General features: G+C 50.9%; 1 protein-coding gene across 1 annotated transcript; it reads left to right on the top strand.

Annotated features, from left to right (window-relative positions):
- The first annotated feature begins 21,144 nt into the window (after positions 1–21,144).
- LOC122373011 (uncharacterized protein K02A2.6-like) lies at positions 21,145–24,959 on the top strand. The gene is made up of 4 exons (XM_043350721.1): positions 21,145–21,375; positions 21,584–21,733; positions 22,291–24,675; positions 24,954–24,959. Exons 1-4 carry the CDS (start codon positions 21,145–21,147, stop codon positions 24,957–24,959), a joined length of 2,772 nt encoding a protein of 923 aa, XP_043206656.1.
- The last annotated feature ends 455 nt before the right edge of the window (positions 24,960–25,414 follow it).

Below are 25,414 nucleotides of genomic sequence, written 5' to 3'. Positions count from 1 at the left end.
AACGCGATGGGCTCGTAAGCGGATAGGGCTTTACCGTTTACGCTCCATATGTGAAACGATCTTTAGGCAAAAATTCCGGCAGGCGGCTATTTTTCTGTTGGTAAAACTGGCCTCTGGACCCATAATGACCGTTGGCTTATGAGCTTTTTCTGGAGATCATCTTGAGCCATAAAATCTCACTTCAAGAAGTTATAGCGGGTCCCGATTGTCTCGACACTTATCATTGCCCTCTTGAATGAGACGGAATGACCAAGGACCTTAAAAATGGGCAGCAGCGGCTTCCTATGGTCACGGGTAGCACGCTCGTCTTTTTTATGCACAGCTCCATATCAGAGTCCGAGAGGCCGCGGGGGTCCGATCGACTCCTCCCCCTTACGTTAGCGGCTGTTGAAACGCCAACAGACGGGCGACGGTTAAAAGTTGCAGCTGCTTTTGAACGACTGTACGGAGGGGTGAGATGGTGAGGCGAGCAGGTACGTGAAAATTGGTATCTATTCAATAGTGTGCTGTGCCTTTGGCCTGGGCTAATCTTTGAACCCTGGGATGCAACAGTCACGATGGCTCCATCACTGGAGCTACAAACTCTAAAAAGATAGGCTTTCTCAGAATCCCTCATTACCCCCACCGAAAGGGCTCCATTACCCCCAAAGGGGGCATGCCCCACCATTTGCCGACCCCTGTTCTAGAGGATACTAGGTCCTGTAAGTATCATCTCGCTGTGACAGCTCCTCTGGCACCGAAGGCATTGCGAAGTTTCGGTATTTTGGGACTATTGCAGAGGTTCACGTGTGACGTCATAAGTCAGTAATCTGACCTGAGGCGGAAATGCAATTGGTTTCCAAAGATGCGTATGGAAGCAAAGATAAGGTGTGCCAAATAGCAGCCCTCTAGCTGTAAGGTGTTTTGAGCTATCGCCAAAAGTCGTGAGTGGAGCGCTACTGACTCCTCCGGTCGGCCGCCGGGGGTTAGGAGGCGTGCAGCGTATCGGAAAACCACCTGGTATTTAGCGAATTTTGCCGATAAAAATACGTTTCTTATGCCGACTTATAGCCAAAAGACGACTGATTCTCAAACCAGTCGTATCCTTGCACTAAATGGCTTGGTTTAGACACGATAGGTCAGGGCCTCCTCTAACATACCCACTGGGTGGGCAAATGCCCACCCAGTCACCACAATTGCCCACCTAGTGGCGTCGATTTGCCCACCCAGAAGCAAATGTAAAAATAAAGGTCCGACCGGTGAGGCTTGTAAATTAGGAGCTCTAACTCGCTGTTGCATCTATAAGCCCAGGTAGCATTCCTCTCACGGCATTGGGTTTTAATCGGTATTTGTAAAAAAGTAATTGTCTCGTGAGTGAATAGGCATGTACAATGTACATGTAATCTGGAACGAATCGACGTCACAAGCATCGCTAACTATAACCCTAGCCGTCACAGGGGGCGGGGTGATGCAATCCCCTATGTTTCTTTTTTCGCAAATAAATCGCTTAAAAAGCGGCCGATCGCGACGAAACTTGCAGAACCTTCGAGTTAATCAATTTTACACCTACCCTGAAAATTTCATGATCCTGACCCAAATGACCTTTGACCTGTGACCTGCTTTTCGAGACAATTTTTGGCCGGAATCGCGATTCGGCGTATGTCGGCTCGCATTACCGCGCGTCTTTTCGTGGTTTCAGGCTTTCAAACATGTGATATGATGTTGGTCTCATGCATTAGGTTGGATGTCAAGGTCACCTGAAGGTCAGGTCAGGTTATTGACCTTTGATGACCTCTGTTCACTTTTTCGAGTTTTATATGTTTCCAGGCTAGTTTTTGGAGCTGAATTCGAATTAGGCAACCATTTGAACATTTACGAAGTAGTTTTGGTGCCTTCGTAATATGTTACGAAGCTGTCAGAGGCTTTTGACACGTACTACGAATACCTGGCAGGACCCCTACTGGTTGACCTGACCTGACCTGACTCGGCCTGGCCTAAATGCATGAAGATATCATCTGTGATCACAAATAACATGATATTCGTGATCAGCACCCCGAAAAAAAACATTGCAGCCATACTACGACGTTCTAACAGGTCCCGATTTTCTCGACTTTTGGTTCATTGACGACCTGACCTCACCTCAGAGGTCACCATTTGAACTATGACCTTAAAACTGGGTACCGTTGGCTTCGTCTCATGATGACCTATACGATGTTTTTTTCCGCGAGGCTCTAGCTCAATTAGGGGCCAAACACCCCCCCCCCCCCTTTGCGCCGTCGAAGGACGCAAAATGGCCTGTGCCGGCGAGGGATAAAAATAAAACACACGACAAACGTTATCTTTGCAAACTATCATCTTGTTTCCAATAATGGCACAGCTTATTTCGCCTCACCCCCCCGGCACATGTTTTGAAATTGGTTGAACCCCAAAACAAGTGGCTGGATCCGCCCTCAGACAGGGGAGCGGCGAAAAAAAAAAATGCCCACCCAGTGAAAAATCCTTAGAGGAGGCCCTGCGATAGGTCTGAAAAGAAAGGGCCCCATGTATTCTCTATGGGCGCCGCGAGGCCTTTGGCACCAGAGTTTCGGGAAGTGCCCTCGCCACAACCGCACGTGCAGATTTGGTCACGTGACCAAGCGCATTTGCCGCCACTGTATTTATATACACTGTGCATTTTCTATGTATTTTCCTATGGTAAATCGGAGTGATTGGTCGTGTTTTCAGTGTCTCTTTATTTTGCGCTGGTATTGCGTGGCTAAGAAGTTTTATCAAGAATGGCATATACTAAAATGTTCCTTTAATAATGGAGCTTCAATATCTGTGAGTTTTATTGGCAAGCGAAAACTGATTTCGCTGTTATTTTATCTGGAAATTACTCATTTTTTAGGTCAATATTCAAAATATTTTACGGGAACAAGTTGGCACTTTTCTTGATTTTTGCACTCAAATCGCGTGCGATTCAACTGTATTGGAACTTGCAAAGAAGCTTGGTGATTAATTAACTGTGTTGTTATCAGACTTGTGATCAGCTCAGTTGAGCCGGCTCAAAAATCAGCTCAGCTCATGAGCCGGCTCAACATTTTGCCAAATTGTTGAGCTGTGAGCTGAGCCGGCTCTGTAATGCATTGAGCTGAGCTGCTGTCTGAGCTGAGCTGAATGAGCTTGAGCTGAGCTGAGCTGAATGAGCTTGAGCTGAGCTGAGCTGAGCTGAGCGAGCTGAGCTGAGCTGATTGAGCTGAGCGAGCTGAGCTGAGCTGAGCTGAGCTGAGCTGAGCTGATTGAGCTGAGCTGAGCTGATTGAGCTTAGCTGATTGAGCTGAGCTGAGCTGAGCTGAGCTGATTGAGCTGAGCTGAGCTGAGCTGATTGAGCTGAGCTGATTTAGCTGAGCTGAGCTGATCCAGTTCTAATTCTTTTCAGTTCATGCTTGGAAATTAACTCAGGATTTGATGCTTCAGCTATGAGCTAGCTATGGAGTGAGCAATTACACTGCCTTCGTGATCGCACTTAAAAATATCAAAACTCTAAAGAAATCAATATTAATCACTAATCAAGCTTAATTTATTTCATCCATGTTGCATGGAAATTGGAAGACCAGGGTCTTGGCCAATTTACAGGCTAATACAGCCAGTCTCAAGTTTCAAGTCTGACTGCAAGATGAATACCTACTGTCAGGCTTTGATGCTTCGCCTTGACACTCTGCTCCGCAATGTACAATTCAGCATTCTTCACTTTGTTATTTAAGCAGTTATTTAAATTGATTTTATCGATAAGGGTTCTTACCTCTGCATAAAATATTTACAATTAGGAATTAGCAAATGTTCCTCTTCGTTGGTTGAATGTGGGCTAAGCAACCATATCCTATTGAAAGTGGGGTGGGGCAGAGGCGCTAACTGGAACTCTCACCTTCTGATGTCCATAATATGGGAAAAGCTCCCTTATTCACACGCCGACTATGAATTCTAATTGTGTTGACATTGCCTTGGTTGAGATCAGGGTGGTGTTTGGTTTCACTCAAGGTTTCACTGATAACAGCACGCTGCTATCACACGTGTCAAATGGGGTTTCCATGGAGATATAAACAAACTCTTATCTCCAAGTTCCAACACTACCCCAAAATGTAACGTCAGCTCCTGGCAGGGTGCCAAGAGCGGATGGCGGCGTGGGCGTGCTGCTCTCGGCCGTGAAACACCGCCTAGTTGAGATGATTCCATGGCGTTTTTTTCGTCTAGCAGATTTTCGTCCGACTTTTCTTCGTCTGGCATTTTTTCGTCTGTACATTTTTTCGTCTGTAAACTTTTTCGTCCAGACTTTTTTCGTTCGTATATTTTGAACTTATATGTTATGTTAACATCGCGGGTGCACACTCTGATAACATGTGATAACACTGCCAAGAACAGTCCATTTCATGTAACTATAGTCTGAGTCCAAGTAGACGCACGACTCGCAAAGTCTCAAGGTCTTAATGAGCTTATCTCTTTTGCCCATTGTGTAAGTTGCCTCGCTCCTTGTTAGAGGAGACTTACTTATGCGCCAAGAGTTGGTCTGTTTTTTAACCCTCGCCCGTATTGGTGTTTTTCCAGCCGCGAACGTATAAGGGGGCGGGGGTCCGTTGGACCCCCCCTTGCCGTTTCGTCCCTGATCGAGCTAGAGCTTCGCGGAAAAAACGAGCGTGCTGCCCGCGACGAGAGGAAGCCGATGATACCCAATTTTAAGGTCCTAGGTTATCGGTTGACCTTCCAGGTCAGGTCAATGACCCAAAAGTCGGGAAAATCGGGACCTGTTAGAACGTCGTAAAACGTGGCTGCTATGGGGTTTTTCGGGGTGCTGATCACGAATATCATGTTAGTTATGATCACTGATGATGTCTTTATGCATTAAGGCCAGGTCGGGTCAGGTCAGGTCAACCAGTAAGGATTTTGCCGGGTATTCGTAGTAGCCTCTGACAGCTTCGTAACATGTTACGAAGGCACCAAAACTGCTTCGTAAATGTTCAAATGGTTGCTAAATTCGAATTCAGCTCCAAAAACTAGCCTAGAAACATGTAAAACTCGAAAAAGTGAACCGAGGTCATCAAAGGTCAATGACCTGACCTGACCTTCCGGTGACCTTGACATCCACCCTAATGCATGGGAGCAACATCATATGCCATGTTTGAACACTTGAAACCACAAAAAGACTGCTAACGGGCGGCTAATGCGAGCCGACATACGCCGAATCGCGATTCCGGCCAAACATGGTCTCGAAAAGTAGGTCACAGGTCAAAGGTCATTAGGGTCAGGGTCATGAAATTTTCAGGATAGGTGTAAAATTGATTATCGCGAGGGTACTGAAAGTTTCGTCGCGATCGGCCGCTTTTTACGCGAGTTATTCGCGAAAAACAGAGGGGGGTCCGTTCGACCCCCCCCCCTATACGGGCGAGGGTTAAGCATGTCCGATTTAAAAAGAACGACTGAGCGATCTAAGCGTGAATTTAACTGAGCGGAAACTGAGCTAAGCTGAATTGAGCGGAAACTGAGCTGAGCTGAACGGGAACTGAGCTGAGCTGAGCTGAGCGGAAACTGAGCTGAGCTGAGCGGAAACTGAGCTGAGCTGAGCGGAAACTGAGCTGAGCGGAAACTGAGCTGAGCTGAGCGGAAACTGAGCTGAGCTGAGCTGAGCGGAAGCTGAGCTGAGCTGAGCTGAGCGGAAACTGAGCTGAGCTGAGCTGAGCGGAAACTGAGCTGAGCTGAGCTGAGCGGAAACTGAGCTGAGCTGAGCTGAGCGTGAGCGGAGCACAGCCGGTTTGAGCGGAGCGTGAGCTGAGCTGAGCCGTGTTAAACTGAGCGGGAGCTGAGCGGGAGCGGATAAAACGGAGTTGAGCTGAGCGAGCTCACTTTTTTCTTGAGCTGTCACAAGTCTGCCTAAAACCAAAATAATTTTGAATGACAACATCTAGGGACAATGTGCTCATGGATTTTGCAGATCGGCGTTATCAGACAACAGTCGGGTCAGTCTCAAGCTTGCCCCCACTGGCGAAAATTCGTGGCGCCGCCACTGGTGGGAACTGGGAACCTCAATCGTCATCCGATGTCCATACTCAATAGGATAGGGCCTTGCGATGTATCAGCTTGGTCTGGTAACCAGGGTTACCAACGGGAATTTTTCTAAATCCCAAGATCGCCGCGCGAATTTCCCAAAATCGAGCTCCATATCCCAAGGTCGACAGGATCAAAGCCCAGTGTGCATCCCAAGGTCTATTGGCACTGTTTGCAAAGCATGGATAATGAAACTCTGCCAAAGACTTAGCTACATAGCAATGCCTCAAGTAATACGCAGGAGGGACAGAATTCAGAGTCCGATCGAGAAGAATCGGTGCAAATGCTACGAAGACCAGGCAGCTCTGATACAATAGCTAGTCGTCTCACTACTCTCACTCCATTAGACCAGCTGATTCCTGACAGCACCGACTCGGATGCAAAGATGGAGCTCATCTTCCAAGCCAGAAACCAATTCTTTGATGGAAGATGTGATGCTGCCTCTGTCTCTGCTTTGTTGGCCACTTTGGACGGGGTGGAGCTCCGCTCCTTGCGTGAGCGGCTATTCGCCTGTCATCCAGAATTGTTCCTTCGTTTGCTGGCCGTGCCCTGATTAGGTGCAATACGGGGAGCTGTAATCAGGGAAGTAACTTTCCATATGAAAGGGGTGCACGTGCACCCCCGTCCCCCATCCACTAGAAGTGCACCCCCATAGGCTAAGCGGCGCCCCACGCGCCGCCCCACACGATTAGCTCTAGAGCAGATGGCGAGGGTGATTTCTCGGCTACATTCCATCTCGGCGTCGTGATGCTTGTGGGCTTGGAAAGCGTCCAGTCGTATGTAGGGTAGTGTAGGGGTAGGGTTGAGTTCAATAAGGTCCTTACATTTGAAAGGTTTGAACAACCCGCAATCAGCACAACATACCACAAGTTAAATAAAAAACTACTAAACTCCGCCCAACTAATATTAATAAACATTACAGCCAAACTAATGGCCTAAATAAAAATACATATATCTCAAATCCTAACAGTTATCGCGGGTGATGGCGCCATGAGTTGCTATTATCCAAAACAGATGCAAATAAACATGTTTGTATGTCCTATGTATGTTTGTTTTAAAAACGTTGCAGCGGCGCTGGGAACTGCAGTCTTAGATCTGGGTATGTTTGGCATCTGCAACTCTTCATATACACATTAACCCTATTTCGGACGGGGAGACCTTTCAGGATTTTCTTGTACAATTGCCAAACGCCGCGAGACATTCAGCTCATATTTGGTGACTTTTCCTAAATGCTCATTGCGCACATCTCAGCAAAAAAAAAAAAAAAATGCCGGGTCAGGTCAGGTCAGGTAACCAGAGCGGGTTTGTTGACCCCACCTCAGAAAAGTTTGCAAACACGTCAGAGCTTGAGTTTTTCACGAAGTTATTTCCTCTCATCAAGTCTTCAAAACAGTACCTGCAGTATGTGTCGTTTGTATATCTCAGAATTTTTGATCTGTGACTTGAGGTTAGGTCAGAGTCGTGACCTTTACATTGCAAGCCTATGGAAAAGTATTGAAATGCGACCTGCACCTCGAGTAAACGAGTCAAAACCACCCAATTCTTTAAGAATTATGACAAATTATCTTATCTGTAATGATCCAGGTGCCATTTACTGACAGGGACACCGGAGAGTGTTATCTGAGCCGAGATCATGTGAGGTGATATCTACCATACATCAATGCTCACAATACTTACAATATTGACAATGCTTTTGCTTACAACACTTACAATAGGATGAGACCAGCAAGCACTCTGCCGTTACAGTTCTAACTTCTGTTTCGAAAAACGACGTTACACACATTCGCTGCCAGCATAACATGTATTGTTTGACAGTAACAAAATACAATTGACATCTGAACCCCAAACGGACCGCCATCCACTCAAATTTTATAACCCTGACCGGTCAGGGGGCGAATGGAGGTCATTTCCTGGGCATTACACTCAGCCCTTGCACAAAATATCTCACCTCACAGTGATCATTACAACAATAGCACCGACTTGATAGTGGATTTCAAAGTACTTGCATCAGCTCTTCCTGCTATTGCAGACGATCATCTCCTCAGGGTAATGTTGTTCGGGACATGAACGAAGATCGTTTTCGGAGTTTCATAAGTGCTACTGCAACAGCCTGGCACAAAACAGGACTTGTACGCTCTTCTCTGCACTTTGCCCTTCAGTATATCACAAAAGAATTGTTTAGAATCCATCTTACGCTTCTTTCACAGTCTCCCTTGCCACCGTAGGGCGTAGATAGATTGCTGTTGCTGGTAAGTTAAGGCACGGTAGATAGAAATTACCTCGGTTCTCAACGCCTTAAGTTATTTTCATAAAAAAGAACAAATAAATGATCAATAAGATGACAGGAATGTAAACATTTTAATCGTAAAGTAGTCCAAATATTGGAATGAGCTTTTGCTTTTCAGCATCCTCCGATTCATCATCTTTATCATTTGAAAATTCGAGGTACATAAAATGTTTATCACGCGCTCATGTTAAGTGGGAATATAGTACACGGCAGACACATCAATTTTTGACACTGAACATTTCATCCGTAGATGTTTTAGCATAATTTAAAGTTAAAAACAGCGCGAATGGCAGAGTGAAGTAAACAACATCTTTCACCCATTGATATAACATGTAATCTGTGGTGCGCCAGATGCGCCATTATTTGTCAACCGCAGAAGGTGACATGTGACGTAACAGCATCAAGAGCATCTTTTTTCAAGAACTTTTCAAAACAAGTTTCCTATCTTTCTTCCCCCATTTCTCTCAGCTTATTGATTTTATGAGGCAATGGTATGCACCATAAATTCTGTGAAAATAGTTTGATCATTTTCATGCATTCTTAAAAAATCGAGTTCCCAACCCCATTGTGGTGGTGTTGGAGCAATGGGCTTGTTGCCGTCTCCATGGAAACTCATTTTGACACGTGTACTAGCAGCGTGCTGCTATTATCGGCGAAACACCACCCAGGCATTCAACAGACTAGAAAATGTCATCGATGTATGTCAACTTAATGCAGACCATTTTGCGAGTTAAATCGGCACGTGTCTTGAGAATACCTATGCCAAAAATTGTCTCCCATTTATGGAGCTTGTCACTGAGAATATTATATACCTACCTATTTAAAATTCCTGTGCACTTAGTTTAGTATCTTTTATTCCACTCCTTTCCCCTCTCTTCCCAATCTCTCTACAATCTACATCTATCTATCTGTCGTTCTCTCTCTCTCTCTCTCTCTCTCTCTCTCTCTCTCTCTCTCTTTCTCTCTCTCTCTCTCTCTCTCTCTCTCTCTCTCTCTCTCTCTCTCTCTCTCTCTCTCTCTCTCTCTCCTCCCTCTCTCGATCAGGTGGCCCGCCGTCTCGGATCTGTCCGTCAGCGCACCGACAGGTGACCGTTCTCCGCCCTGCCTCCAGTCTGGTTGGTGTTTGCAAAAACTCGCGTCAGCGCCGGCCGGTCAGCCGAGGGCGGCGTTTTTTAGCGCCGGACGGGGCCGGCCGGCGGCTGCCTCAGGCGTCGATCGGAGCCGGGCAGTCTGCGCCGGCCGCCGGCCCTTCCATACGGACCCGAATCGCGCACTGAGCGGGCGGCAAATCGCCTCTAGTGACAGTGGGCGGCGCCGCATACCGGGCGGCGCAGGTGGCCAGAGGGAGCCCAGGTGCGCGCCCCTCCCGCCCCTCGGCCCCCCCCCCCCAGTCCGCGGAGACGGCTCGGCGTCCGGCCGACCCCGCTCCTTCAGACGCCGCCAGCAGCCGAGCGGCGCCTTTGAACCCCACCCTAATGGCTGTCATTAGGCCGGCCAAAGTGCGTGTGTCTAAATGATTAATCTTCTTTTGGTGGGGTGGCTCGCAGAACGCATGTGCCTAATAGCCGGCCATATAGCCCCGGAATCTGGCGACGTAGAATGATCGTTGCTGTAGGTAACACGTGCTTTATTACCTTGCACACTACTGCGTGTGTGAGGCCGCTCAATCGTTCATAACTGACGGCAGTGTCCAGCAGATCGTGAAAACTGGCGTAAAACTGTGCACAGGAACTCGGCAATCAGCTTCTGAGATTTCGCAGCGAGTCGTGATATCCTGACCAGTGACCACGCTCTAAACGGAGATTAGTGGTTTCTAGGTTTCTCCAGCAGCTCAATTTTCGGCTAGTGCTAGTCAGAATTAGTAATATACCTACTTGGAGCATATGCATTATGCACTGCAGGAGGTAGGTATACGCTGCTGGTATCGTCTTAGGCATTACCTACTTAAATATGAATGATTGAAGATAATATTTTTCCATCCCACCAGTGCAAGCAACATAAACAGGTGCAACATCTAGAGATCAACAATTACCCATAAATATATTGCATCTCCTCTTTTTCTCTCTCGCATGTTCACTTTATGCCTTCTCACTCACTAACACGTTAGTCACTCTCCACCCACTAGTCAGTCTTAATTTTCTCGCTTGAATTTGGATTAAAATTGAAATCAAATTTGATAATTAGGGTTAAGTAACCTCATGATGTAATTTACCCTCTGTTGCCATACATAATGCAGTTGAAGCTTCAAACCTACCGGGAACAATTAGGTGCCCGTCAACAGCGAATGGCTTATGGTCTTAATTCATGGAGAGTGATGTCACTGCGGCCATTCATCACATTAGCAGACGCATTTCATAGGGTTTGTCAAGCTGAAGGCCGCACTTAGTTTGCTCATTCACAAGTGAATAGCAATTTGAAAAGCCTACAGAATAGCTTAAGATATTGCAGGCTTGGCAGCACAAGCCAGTGATAATAAATAATTTATTATGGATAATTCAGGTGAAGTGAATGCATCAACTTCAATGTCCGACTTTTCATATTAGTGAATTCTTCCACAGTATAGGAAGCTATGCAGACAATGTGCTTATCATGTATAATGCGACCATTCCTAGCCCTGTTTGGGCTATCTGATCGTGAGCCGACACCTATCTGACACTCCCTGCTGATGTTCAACATGGCCCAGCTGTCAGCGCCGGCGACTCGGCAAACCTCGCCCTGAACATATCCGCCCACTTTACACACGTTACTCCTGGCACGTGAGTTCGCGGCACCCGCCTCTCCGTGGCAAGAACGCACCGGAAACGAATGATTTCCGGCGCGGTTCGCAGAGCGGCCGAGCCTTTTCCGCTGTCTGCGCCTCGCTCTATGCATCGAATTCCTGTTATCCGACACCTCGGGGCTAATGTGTTCAGACTCTCCCTCTCCCTCGGCGGGGCGGGGAGACAGAGGACGGGATGAGAGGGAGAGGGGCTGCCATTACCAGCGAGAGGAGCGTCCGAGATATGTGAGTCAGCTGTAGCCGCCGGCGACACGGAAAGGTGTGTTTAGCGCTGGTCGGAAATCACAGCGCTCCCGCCGAGTGAACAAAGGGAAGAAAAAGAATGACCACTCGGTCTGGGCAATATGCAAACGAGAGGCCCACTTGGCAATACGAGTCGAAACACGGAAGTCAAACCCATGTTGCGGTTTGCCATTTTGCCGCATCCTTGTCTATATTAGTGTGTTTTGGGCACACGATTACCGAGTCGTATCCTGCTTTTCAATAGCCTAAGTTCATGAATGAATAGATTTTATTTCATTTTCCTTATGGTAAAGTTCATGCACAAAACGACTAATATATGTACGAGTAGTTGTTCCGGGTGCGTCAGCGATTATTTGATCCTTACATGATTCAATGCAAGTACGCAACTAATAACTATATTGTATGGACACGACAGCCGATCGATATCCAATTGTATCGGCGCTCGCGCGCTGATGGATACAATAACCGAGACTCTCGGGCACAGTAAGCCGAGAGCATGCAAAGACCAGAGCCCAGGTCAGCTATATAGCGGTTTGCTAAGCGCTTCACTCGGTATAATCCCAAAAACCGTGCCGCCTCGCCGGCCGAGTGGCTCAGGCCGACTACTGTCCAGTAAACGATTTACTCATAAGCCAATACAAATATCACGAAATGCCAGCCACGTCCGTGTTTCGTCAGATCCAAAGCCGCTCTCATTTATCAGCCTGGGAATTCCTCACTGTTGACCAGGATCTCGGGCATTAAAACTGATGAAAAATAGCCCCGCTAATGCGTGGCGATCCGACCCATAAGTAGCTGGTGCGCTCGCCTCCGCGAGGTCGCTGGGTAAAACTGGAGTTGGCCATATGCAGATCACACCATCGAAGGGTAGCGATATCAATAGAAACCGATGCACACTCCATCTGTGCAAGTTATACTCCCATGGCAGCATCACTAGTAGACAAGTAGCTTGCTCTGTTACTTCTCGGCTAATAACGGCCTACTTCTCGAGGTTTGAAGACATGCCCCTCACGGACATGCAGATAACGGTTCCCAAAATAATGCTTGGATTATGCTGGAGCACGGGACAGCTTTGTACGGTACAGAAGTAGGCACATTAGCTCCTAGCTACTTCTTTCGCAACATTCAAGCAATTCATAGCAGGAATGGTCCGAACGTAAGTAGGTACTAAGCATTATGGTAAAAAGTCCCAGATACCTACTAAATCAAAAAGTAAAGTAGGTATTTTATATTGCATGGAAATTTGAATACTTGCTGAAGTGAAAGCAATATTGTTTATGCACGCATTTAAATTCTCATGTGAAATGAGAAGTTTAATGCTCTACAGGCGATTGTTTTATACGAGCACCTACATCTGATGCTGTAAGAATAGATTGAGCCTAAATGGCGCTTGTTGACACCGAGCTAAGGACTGTCACCGGAAAAGATCAACATGAAACATACAGTCCATCCAGCGAAGTTCATCGCGACTTACTTTAGCCACTTTGTCATGTTCTTGCATGTAAGCGCCTCTGAGATAACGGCGTTTAATGCAGTTTTTGAGTCTTGAGATCATATGACATAAAAACAGCATTCAAAGTGTCATACAAGAAATGTTCACTTCAAAGCGAGAAGCTAAGTCGTGTACCTACACCACCAGGAAGTGTAATAACTAAAGAAATACATATTTGCGCGAAAAAACCTGTAAACATTATCTTTATGTAGGCTAGAGGGAATCATCTGCAGGTAACTTCATAATAAGGGCGTTTAAAACCTTTTGTTTCGAAACTGTTCGCAGAAAAAATATTGATGTATTCATTACCTAATATGTGTAAATGCCTGTCACGCGTAAAAAAAAGTTCACTGTATTTCTATGTCGCGATGCTCTTTACTTTTAGAAGCCTTTGTCCTTTGTCAATAGCCGGCCGTAGGTCACAATTCTGACGCTCTTGCCTTAGAAACAACGCTATACTATTCATGTCTTCCATACAATGAATACCTCGTACAACGTAAGGTCAAATTACTGCCTCAATTTATAGCGTCACATTTCACCTGACGTCCTAATGATTCAGCCTCGGCGGGTGCCTCCTCTATATCAGTAGTCTCCCAGAGTGCACTGCGGCGTGTCCTGATGCTGTCCACATCGACTCCCGTTCAGTGTCCCCTGCTCACGTTTGCGATGGCTGCTGTTGATGTCTATACTTCGCAGGCTATTGGACACACCCAGTCCTTGATATACTTACACATTGTGCAGCCTCTTATGCCGACCTCAGAGGCAGCATTTCCGGTCAGTTCACTCTCCGGCATATTCCGAAGGAAGATCACTCACATTCCACTCTCACCTTTCTCTTCATTTCATGTGCCACTCCCTGCGTCTATGTAGGCTTCGCTAGATAGTTGCAACGCAATCCCGATCGTAAATCTATTGGATTAGCAGCCTCCGGCTACCATCGGCACTAAACCGCTGAGCAGTGAGCATGTCTACTCAGAGTGTCGGCGTTGCGACCATTAACCACGCACGTGAGACATGTGTCGGCAATTGTCACGCTCCCCCTAATCCTCCGCATCGAGGGGCCCGAGCATGGCACGGTTGGCCGCTGCCTTTGTGCGCCTCCCGTCGAGCCCGCCGAGACCTAAGCGCAAATCTCCGACCCCTACCGGCCTCTGAGGACCGGCCCTCACAACAGTGCGTGGACGGGCCCGTCTTTCACTCGCCTCCATGTCCGGCTTAAGAGGCTTTTGATGGCAGCCCTCAGGGCGGAAGTGCGCGGACGGTCAGTGCGGTGGCCGGCCGAGCGGCGGTACCAGGTAGCTATTACCGGATCGGGTGGTGATCGCTCGGCTCAGGTGTCCGTCCGTCCGGCGCGTTCGTCCCGCCCCTGACCCTCCGTCCCTCCCTCCCGCGGCTCACCAGACAGCCTGGCGCGTCCGAAAATGGTCCCGCCGGCCCCTGCTGACCATTATCCGCGCGGACCGGGCCGGGCCGGTGGGTCAGGTTCGAGGCGCCATTGTGCGCCAGACAGCGCGGCACCGTCCCGCCAGACTGCGTGGCGGCGCGGCGCGGCGGCGAGGCCGTCTGCGTGCCGCCGAGCCGTCCGCCGCGGGGCGCCGCCTTTGTCTCCGCACGGCGCGGCCGGCGCGCCGCGGACCGGTGGGCGGGTCGCCTGCCACTCAGCGGCGCCGGCCGGTACCTGGCAGAGTCCCCTCTCACGCCCCACGCCGCCCGCCGCCGACCCCCGCACCCCGTACCCACCTCAGCGCCGTGCCGGGTGCCTCCGCACCTTCCCGCCGCCTCCCGCCCGCTCTCCGCCCGCTCCCCGCCCTCCCAGCGTTCACCTGTCGTCCCTGGATCCCCCTCAGCCATTATCCTCAGATGTCTGACTGCCGTGGCAGGTCGCCGTCACTCTCGCAGACCGCGTGGTGCACCTGCGCGGCCGTCTCGCGTTTCCCCGGGCAGGGAGGTGCCCCCTGTCACGGCGAGGTGCGTGGTGACCGCAGCGCCGCAATGGCCACTAACACCGGCCGGCGCGGTGGGGAGACGGACGCCCGCGCCGTCACTGCACTGGGCGGCAAATGGCAAAATGGCGCAGTGCGTGAACGGAACAATTCGAAAAGTTGCTTGTTAAAGCGGCAGCTAAGCGTTGCTTATCGATAAAATAGCTTGCAATAGCCGTTTTCATGACGGGTTATCTGGCAACTGCACCAAATTTCACCAAATCTAACCAAACATAATTTGCGGCAAATACCTACCTTCATAAAGTCATGAGTTTATTTCAATACCTACACCAAAATCATGTCTAATTATCTGAAGTTCAGTATATAAACGATTCATACAGCCTAAGCTGAAAACTATTAATTATCAACTATGAACCCAATTAGACCAAATTGCACTTAACCCACGCTGTGCTGGAGGTCTGAGTTTTTCGTGGTGTGCCGGGAGAGGAGAGGAGGGGTTTTCACGCCCCCATCTAACTCGGCTCCTGGGCCACGTGGCGACACGCGGTAAGCGGCACTCGAACGAGCGTAAAAATAATGAAGAATACCTATACCTACTTCAGTCATTTTTAAGGTCAGGTCAAAGGTCAGGTCGCCAGAGGTCATCAACGGTAAAATTTTGCCTATTTCAACAATTTTCGGAACACCGGCGCATAACACAGACACCAATAGAGCTAAAGCGCCACAAAAAAGCGCATTCGATAGCCCTTCTAGCTCTCTTTCAGGAGTGTTTCCTAAAATTTGACCTCAGTTCAACGGTTTACCTCCAGAAGGCAAAAAAGGAATTTTTTACGGAAAATGTTTTTTTTTCAACAACTTTTGATTTGCCAAAATCGTGTTCCTCTCGTCGAGACGCTGCGAATGAACTTTTTTTAAACTTGATCTTGAAATTTGACCTTGAAAGATCAATAAAAATTGACCTCAGGTCAGGGTCATGACCTGACCGGAAAAGGTCATGTTGCATATCAGTCGATCCGTACCGTCGAGCCAAACACACCTGAGGCGTTTTCATCGCTCTAGTATGTCTCTATCAGAAGTTATCAGCGAAAAACCGTTAGACCCCAACTGTGACCTGACATGACCTCAGAGACATAGCCGGGTGCCATTTTCGGGCTCAGTGTGTCATGTTCACTTGTAATTAGATGTTTGAAAGTGTTTACAGATGTTTGTCCAAAACAGGCGCATTTCAATTTTCTCCCATTTAGGTACCTACTTAGGTAATGGGGAGGTCGCAAAATTGGCCTGACCTCAGGTCACCGATATCGAAATTCCGAGATAAAGTTTTGTACATCCTCCTACTCTTATCAATCGTTGAAAGTTTCAAAACAATCGGTCACTCGGTGTAGCTATGGCAGACATTGTAACTTTTTAGGAGGTGAGGTCACTTGACGCAACCCGGTGATCTGACCTTGATTGACCTGGGTCTGAAATTTTCACAACATGTGCGGAAAAGATTGCCGGTCACGTAGCTCAGTTGGTCAGAGCGTTGGACTCCGCGTGGTGAGAGCACGCGTTCCCGGTTATAACAGTCCGGGTTCGAAGCGCGACGGGCGCGTGACATTTATGGGCCTCCTGACAGGTATGGTTGCGGTTGGTGGCAGGCCGTAGCCAGGCGAAGTCAGTGAGGGGACCAGCCGTGCGCGGCTATGTGCGCACGTTAAACTTTGGACTCCAAATTCTGCCATAGAACCGGAATTGCGCGATCGGAGGGTAAAGGGCAGGGTCACCGCAACAAGCTTCGCTTAGCGGTGGCTCTGTCCTTGTGAATCCTTCCTAGCAAAAGGTTCGGACTAAATTTAAAAAAAGATGTATGAACGGATGCGGCGATCGGTCTTTCAGCCATCTCTTCCAAAGACGCTGAAGTCATTAATAATAGGTACTCAGTTGTCCAGACTGAAAATGCTTGCCTAATTATTCTCCTGCGATGTCCGTTTTACGCATAATGATAGTGAGAACGTAGGCATGATAAAAGCATGGAATGAAGTCAACTTCAAAGATCATAATCTACTTCAAAAAGCTTTCGAAACACGGCAGTATTTATGGTCAACTATTTAACGTGTCCCTTACACCGGGCAAAGCCTGCACTCCACTCACTGATTTCATCTGGCCTTACTAATTCGACCACTGCGACTAAACGCGAGCCATACCATCTCGGCAGCAATAGCAGATAACTAACCAAAATTTAAGATTAAGTTAGGGCCAAGTCGTCAAACTTTTTCTACGACGCAGGTAGCTCAGGAAAAGGATGAATATCAATTTTAAGCTTCTGAAGAGGTGCTACCGTGCTGAGTTCCTACGTTCGAAAACGCATGCATACATATTTCCGCATAATTCTTATGTTCCCTTGCAGGAGGGGCTCTGCAAAGGCTTTCATTCTGAGGAATAAAAGCGTGTCAAGCGTTCAGCTACGGCTCATTCATCGCACCGACCGTCACTGATACGAGCATATCGGTTATATGCATGCATCCGCTACATAGGTAGTAAAAATAGATCGGAATTCTGCTGACCGTTCGCTGGCTGGCTGAGAGGCTGAAACGTTCACTTCAGCGTGTTTACGTGCACTAGTCGGCATGCTTTCATCGCCGGAACGGAAAATAATCCATTCGCCGCGGCAGGTGTTGGATAAACAGCCGTCCGTTTAAAAGGCATAGCTTATCGTTTCTGGGTTCAGTTTTGTAAGCTGGCAGTTTTTCTTATATGTGCTTTAAACGTCACGAAGCAGGCTATTTTGCATGCATCTCGGTGGCTTATAGGAGTCGTCTTTTTCCGGTCAGACATCGTAGAAACAATGTGAAGGAGTTGAATACGTAATTAGGTACTCTACCTCATACCTGTCTCATGTTTCTTTGCTTCCGACCAATACTGCTTTCCCGGTAAATGCATTTTTTTTGTCGTTTGAAACATACCTAAAACATAACTGCATTGTGTGTTGATGCTAACAAGTTATTCGGGAGCTGAAGAGAGTAAACAGTGGCCAGTAAACTGTAAATAAGGCTTTCTAGGTTTTAAGTGTATTTTTTGATAGTCATAAGACTTATTTTATGCTTGCAAGGCTTTTCACTGGACCTTCCTGCCTAAGAAGCTAGACAGTGCATAAGTGGAACACCCAAATGCATTTGGTCCGAATACCTCAGTGTTGTTCTAAATTTTGCTGTTATCAAAACATCCATAACCTTAACCATACCAAGCATCACATGATCAAATCTTACATACCAGAGGCCGACCGGCGAGGTGGCGACTGTGACGTCACCGGTCGGCGCCGTGACGTCACGTGTCGGCGCCGGCGCGCCGTTTTATGCGCGCGCCGGCCCGCTTTACGGCCGTTTGACGGGCTCAGCTCGGCAGCGAGGAGCCGCAGCACGCTCCTTCGAACTCCCGTCCGAGGCTGGGTGACCCGCTGCCCGACACGCACCCACTCAGGCCTGGTACGCCCCTTCGGCGAACCGGCCGTCTCACTGCTGTCTCCGCACCGCTGACATAATAAACATACGCATACAGATGACACCGCGGAATGTCCATAGATCTGGACCAAACGACATAGTTTTATTTTTAGATGGTTGTTGTGCGCTGCGTTTTTCAGCTGTCAATAACGTGATTGTGAAGTTTGTGTATCTGATGTTACCAGTTTTCCAGCTTTATTCAAGGTCTTTACTCTTTCCTCTAGTGCATTGAGTGGTTGGCTTGAACAGGAGTCCGCATGTTTGGCATATACATTTTGTAGTCGTTTAATATATTCTGAGCCAAAATAATGTAGGTATACTGTAATCAACTTCCCGCATCAAGTCATCTATACAGCGCCCGAATATGTCAGACGGTTTTCGGTCGGAGGGACGTCCTCAAAGTGCTCTGATACTGAACTGGAAGGGGGGGGGACCGGAAAGCGACCGAAAATAGGCATCGATAGAAACAATATCAGTTAAGTACTAGTCATTATCTGTGGTCGCTGTTTTATTCAAACAAATTAAGCGAAGAAGGGCATTAACTTCTTATATAGGCTGCGTAAATATTTGCCATGATCAATGGCAAAACAACTTGATCTTTTTTGTCCATGGAGGTGCCTCAGAAATGTCGGAATGAAGTGCCCCTCCTAGCTCCTTGCCCGTCTACTCAACATCGACTCGGCGTCGGTCTCGGCCCCTCTGGCCTGGTATGTCGCCCCGGGCTCGGTATGCATGTGACCGTCCGTCTCCACCCGGTGACAGAGGCAGGGCGCGGGCGCGGGCGGGGGCGGGGGCGGCGGGCGGCCAGTTCAAACGGCGCCGGCACTCGACAAACGACCGCGCCGGCTCCGTCCGGCCGGGCCGGGCCCGTAATGAGCCGCAATGTTTACAGCCGCCGACGGCCGGAGACGCACACTGGAGCGCTCCGGAGTGGATCGGAGCACCCTCGGACCTCCACTCCACTCAGAGCAACTCCAATCCAGAGTTTTATCATTCACATGCCTGACTCCTGTTTGGGCGCCATATAACCTCCCGAGTTGGGCGCCCCTAAACCCCAACACACACAGGGATCACCGAAAAACTTGTTCCCAGTCGAAACTAGCACACGCCGCCACGAATGTCACTCTATTACACTCGCTCACACTCAGCTCTCTTCGCCTACACTCACCAACACTTAGATTCCCTCTTACACACTGACTGTGCGAGCTTACACTCGCATACACACTCAGTTCTCGATCACTGACAAGTGACAAGTCACTGAAACTGACAGATTTCTGAGTACATAAATCGTATTCTTTTGAGTGATAGCCTTACAGACCAGCACTTCAAATCGCATTAGATTAGAATAACGATTCACTACCCAAGGGCCAGCACAGGACCATTATTCTTTTAAACGTGTATGCCTATGCCTCCAACACATTACCACAAAGATTCAGGAAAGCTTGGAAGAACTTTACGTGAATGATGTGTTTTGACTACTTCTTCATGGATCTATGAATGAGTTGTCATCACCCATCGGCCATCACCTCTTTCGGAAATTCGACAACGGTTGACGGAAGGCCAGCTGTCCTATACCAAGCACATCCGGCAAGTTCCCAAGTTAATGTAAAAACAATATCATCTATATAGTTGTTTTTTTAACTGGAAGAAGAATAAATCAAGGAACTATGCTGATTGCGCTACAATTTCGCCTGAAAAGCACCAGCCTTGTGCTTCCGACACGCGCCATTGTCAGTTATGTGCATACCAGAGGACTGTGTGCATAGATTGCCGGCTGCATGCTGTTTGCGTGAAGTTCGAGGTATGCAGGGGATTATGTTCCGTCCGGCACAGTTCGTGGCTGGCACAGTCGTCTGATATACAATGTCATGATTTTTTACGTTGAACGCCAGATGTACGGGTATGCACATGAAATGTCTGTCATACCGAAAGCCCAGCGTAAGATCTGTTTGAAGTTCTTTTAAAGCACCAACATTTTTTCCATAATCTGAGCGGTAGAACATCCGAGATACTGTGGTCTATCCCACTTTTTATGTCCGCGGTGTACCAACTACAAGCCATTGTAGTAGGACAGCCCGGTATTTACCCTTTCCACGACCAGGCGGCGACAAGTGTCTAGTAGCTCGGCGGTAACCCCCTGAAGGAAATGTTGGACGGCAGAGCTAATCGCCTAAATGCTACACGGCTTAGTAACAACTTCCTGTTGTGTCGTGAATTTAGTTGCGCTGTTCAGTGTTCGTATCAGCTGCGCCAGAATTGTGCGAGGTTGCTTTGTTATTTTTAGGGAAGACCCAAGTCGTGTCAGCTGATTGCAAATTCCGAACCGGCGCCAAGGTGATTTGTAAAATGTAGACGTTTCATGCCCACGCGTTGTAGTCGTGCTTAGTTTCTTATTTGATAGGCACTACGATTGTAAGAACGCTCACCGCCCTCTCGTCTCGTGTTTAGTCACCGGCATCGGCCCACTACTAAGTCCGGGGTGGACTTCCGGTAATGGCGGCGTAGGCGTTGGTCACGTGGGTTTTTGGCATCTTGTTGTGCGGCGGCCAGAATACATGTCCGGCAGTTCCGGTGATTGTTTTCGGCCGCCCGCCTCTCACGAGGCCACAGTGAAGAGGCAACACAACAAAGTGGCGACTGAGGACTTCGAACAGTGATTTTTCACCATGGATTTCGCGGCGGCTCCCGCGCCGTTTTTGCCCACCGCTGGAGCTAAGCCGGCGATTCCCTGGCCTCGGTGGGTCAGGATGTTTGAGAACTTTTTGTGTGCGGTCGGAGGTGACGCTTTCCCTCCCGCACGTCGCCAAGCTGTCCTCCTGACTTGTCTAGGGACGGAGGGGCAGCGGGTGTTTGAGAATCTGCCACCCATGGAGAAGCTGGAAAGCGAGGACGACTTCCAATGGTGCCTGCGCCGCCTCGAGGCCCATTTCGCTCCCAAACAGAATGTTTGTGTTGAGCGCTACCGCTTTCGCAGCCGGGGGCAGCAACCAGGTGAGACCACCAGCCAGTGGGTCTCCGTGCTGCGCCAGTTGGCCAGCACGTGTGAGTACGGTGCCCAGATGGACGAGTTTATCAGAGACCAGGTGATTGAGAAGACCGTGAGCTCTAAGCTGAGGCAGCGGCTTCTCATGGAAGGGTCAGGTCTGACTCTGGAGAAGACCCTGACTCTGGCCGACACCCTGGAGTCTGCTGAACGAGAAGCAAGGGTGATCGAGGGACCAGCCGTGCCTGTGCCTGTCCAGGCCCTGCAGCCACAGAAGTTTCAGCGAGGGGGGTCCAGACGCCGACGCTCCGGCCCGGTCCCAGCCCAGCAGCAGGAAGGACGGCAGCAGCTTCCGCAGGGGAGGCAGCAGCAGCCGAGACGGCAGCAACCACAGCAGCAGACAGCAGGCCCTGAGTGCTGGGGCTGCGGGCGCCCTGGACATCGCAGAGGTGACCGCAGCTGCCCAGCGTTCGGTAGGAAGTGCTCCAAGTGCGGTAAGACCAACCACTTTGCCCAGCACTGCGGTGCTAGTGTGGTTTCTAGTGTCCAGGTGCTAGCTGTTGGGGCTAGTGCCGTGCCGCTGACCCTAGATGCTGAGGTAGAGGGGCTCAAGGTAACTTTCACTGTGGACTCAGGGTCTCCAGTTTCCATCCTGCCGAGGGACTCTGTGCAGGGTGATCTCGGGGCAGCCGAGGAGAGCCTTTGTGCCTACGGGGGGAGCGTGCTAAATGTGCTGGGGGTGAAAAGTGTTCATGTGTCATGCCGGGGGAAAACCGAGTTGGTCAAAGTGTATGTTGTGCCGTCAGGACGCGCTCTGATGGGCCTTGACCTGATGGAAGTGTTTGATGTTTGTATTGTGGGCAACCGTGTGTGCAGTGTGTCCACCAACCCCACCTGTGTGTCCTCTCCTGAGCCTGCCCAACCCACCAGCCCTCCTGACGAGCTACCAGCCTCTCCGGGGGCCCAACCCGCTATCCTTGGGTACCAGCACCGAGTGACAGTTGACCCAGGGGTACCACCAGTGCGCCAGCCACTGCGCCGCCTGCCTTTGGCTGTGCTGGACGCAGTGAGTGCCCGGATTGATGAGCTGGAGGCCCAGGGCGTGATTGAGAAGGTGAGCGCGTCTCCCTGGATCTCACCACTGGTCGTTGGCAGGAAACGGGACGGTGCCATCCGCCTCTGCGTTGACATGAGGAGGGTGAACCAGGCGGTCATCACGGATGGTCATCCTCTCCCGAGGATTGAGGACGTTCTCGATCGGCTCCGTGGTTCGCTGATGTTCTCCAGGCTGGACCTGAAGGACGCGTACCACCAGCTGGAGCTGCATCCCGACAGCCAGAACCTGACCACGTTTGTCAGCCACAAGGGTTTGTACCGGTTCCGCCGTGTAAACTTTGGTCTGGCGAGTGCCGGCCCTTGTTTTCAGAGGGTGATGACGTCGATGCTGGAGGGCATCCCCGGGGTGGAGGTGTACCTCGACGACATCATCATCCACGCACCGTCCCAGGCGGAGCATGACGCTCGCCTGAAGCAGGTGCTGCGGCGGTTGGAGGACCACCGTGTGAAAGTGAACTGGTCCAAGAGTGCCACCGGCTGCCGTGACATTGATTTCCTCGGTTACAGGATCTCAGCGGCCGGTGTGCAGATCGACCCAGAGCGGATCAGTCCGCTGCTGGAGGCTCCAGAGCCACAGGACGAGAAGGGCCTCCGCGCCTTCCTGGGAGCCACGGGCTACCACGCCCGTTTCATGCCGCGGTACTCGGACCTGGTCGAGCCGCTGCGAGCTGCGCTGCGCGCTGACAAGTTCGAGTGGTCGCCGGCGCTGTCCAGCGCCGTCCAGCGCGTCAAGGACGCCATCCGTCAGTCACCGGCGCTGGGTATGTTCGACCCCGCGCTCGCCACGGTGCTGACGACCGACGCCAGCGACGTCGGAGCAGGCGCGTGTGTGACGCAGATCGACGCCTCGGGGTCGCCCAGGGTCATCGCGTACGCGTCTAAGTCGTTCTCTCCGGCCGAGCGTAACTACTCCACTGTGGAGAAGGAGGCGCTGGCCGGGGTGTGGGCCTGTGAGAAGTTTCGCCACTATCTCTGGGGGCGGAAATTCACTCTGCGCACGGATCATCAGGCTCTGTGTACTATTTTCGGTCCCAAGGGTTCCACGCGCGTCGGCCGGCGTGTCGCGCGGTGGGAGGCCCGCCTGCTCGAGTTTTCTTTCGACGTTGAGTACGTCCGCTCGGAGCGGAACACCGTGGCCGACGGCCTGTCACGGCTGCCGGTAGCCGAGACCTGGTGGCCGGATGATGACGATCTCCAGATTGCAGCTCTGACGGTGGCAGCAGCCATCTCTGAGGAGGAGCTCAGTGACGCCTCGGCGGCCGACGAGTGTCTCAGCGTCGTCCGTGGGTACGTGTCCGGGCAGTGGCCCCGCCAGAGGGACGTTGACCCCCGAGCAGCTGGTTTCTTTCAGGTACGGGACGAGCTGTCCGTACATGGCCAGCTGCTGCTCCGCGGTGACCGGCTGGTGGTGCCAGCGGCGCTGCGCGAGCGCGTTCTGACTAACGCGCACGCGGGCCACCAGGGGGTGGTCCGCACAAAACAGCGGCTTCGTGAGCGTTTCTGGTGGCCGCGCCTGGACCGGCAGGTGCGTGACCTGCTGAAGAGCTGTGAGGTCTGCTCTCAGCACGATGGGCACGTGCGGAGGGAGAGGCCGCCCCTCCAGCCCATCCCACTCCCAGATGGACCGTGGCAGCGCCTCATGGTGGACGTGATCGGTCCCATGAGAGGTCCGTCGTCTGAGCGCTACGGCATTGTGCTCGTCGATATGTACAGCCGGTGGCCGGAGGTCGCGCTCTGCCAGGACGCGACGGCAGACAGTATCTGCCAGTTCCTGGAGACAGTGTTCGCTCGCGAAGGTGTGCCGCTGGAGCTACTGTCAGATAACGGCCCTGCGTTCCGGTCGGGCCGACTCGCCGAGTTTTTGGGTCGCATGGGCGTCAAACAGACGTTTAGTTCGCCCTATTCGCCGCAGACCAACGGCATGGTCGAGCGGCTGAACCGGACGGTTAAGGAAGCCATCCAGTCGGCTCGCCTGGCGAGGGAGCCGCGCTCGACGTTTGTCAGAAAGTTCCTGGGTGAGTACCGGGTCACGGTCCACCCGGCGACCGGAGTGTCGCCCTTTGTTTTGATGAGGGGGCGGGAGGCGCGGACGATTCTCGATGTGACCCCGTCCGATGTGACCCCGTCCGGCCGTGCTGCCGAGGATCGAGCTGTCCGGCAGCATCACCAGTCGTACCAGGAGACCTACAGGGCCCGGTATGACCGCACCGCCACGGCCGCCCCGCGATGGGAAGCTGGCGACTGGGTGCGAGTACGGAAGCCCGGGACGGGCCGGGTCGAGGGGCAGCGCTCTGTGCAGGTGAGCCGCAGGACCGGTCCGGTCAGCTACAGGCTGGCCACAGGTGAGCGGGTGCATGCCAGGCGCCTGGTACCGGGCCGCCCGGGGGAAGCTGATCGCGAGGTGCCGGTGACCTTTTACCCAGTCGGGGGCGAGCCCGAGCCTACTGACCCAGCCCCTGTGACCGTGGACCCCGCTCCTACCGATGATGTGTGTCCCGAGCCGCCCAGGGGTACCAGTCCTGTCCCAGCGGCGCCAGTCGGTGCCGCCCCTGACGAGCATGCGGCCCCGCGCCGCAGCCGTAGGGTGCGTAGGCCGCGGAAGCGTTTCTCGCCGTAGGTTAGGCGAGTTTGCGCGTGTACAGTTTAGCTCAGCACCGTACCTGTGCCGGGGTGTTTTCATAGGGTGTGTTTTCCCTCAAAGAGAGGGGTGGTGTTGTGTCGTGAATTTAGTTGCGCTGTTCAGTGTTCGTATCAGCTGCGCCAGAATTGTGCGAGGTTGCTTTGTTATTTTTAGGGAAGACCCAAGTCGTGTCAGCTGATTGCAAATTCCGAACCGGCGCCAAGGTGATTTGTAAAATGTAGACGTTTCATGCCCACGCGTTGTAGTCGTGCTTAGTTTCTTATTTGATAGGCACTACGATTGTAAGAACGCTCACCGCCCTCTCGTCTCGTGTTTAGTCACCGGCATCGGCCCACTACTAAGTCCGGGGTGGACTTCCGGTAATGGCGGCGTAGGCGTTGGTCACGTGGGTTTTTGG

Source organism: Amphibalanus amphitrite, unplaced genomic scaffold, assembly GCF_019059575.1.
Source record: "Amphibalanus amphitrite isolate SeventyFive unplaced genomic scaffold, NRLGWU_Aamphi_draft 001431F_arrow, whole genome shotgun sequence".
NCBI classification, from domain to species: Eukaryota; Metazoa; Arthropoda; class Thecostraca; order Balanomorpha; family Balanidae; genus Amphibalanus; species Amphibalanus amphitrite.
Note: the sequence above shows the minus strand (reverse complement) of the source record. Positions and strands in the feature narration are given on the sequence as shown.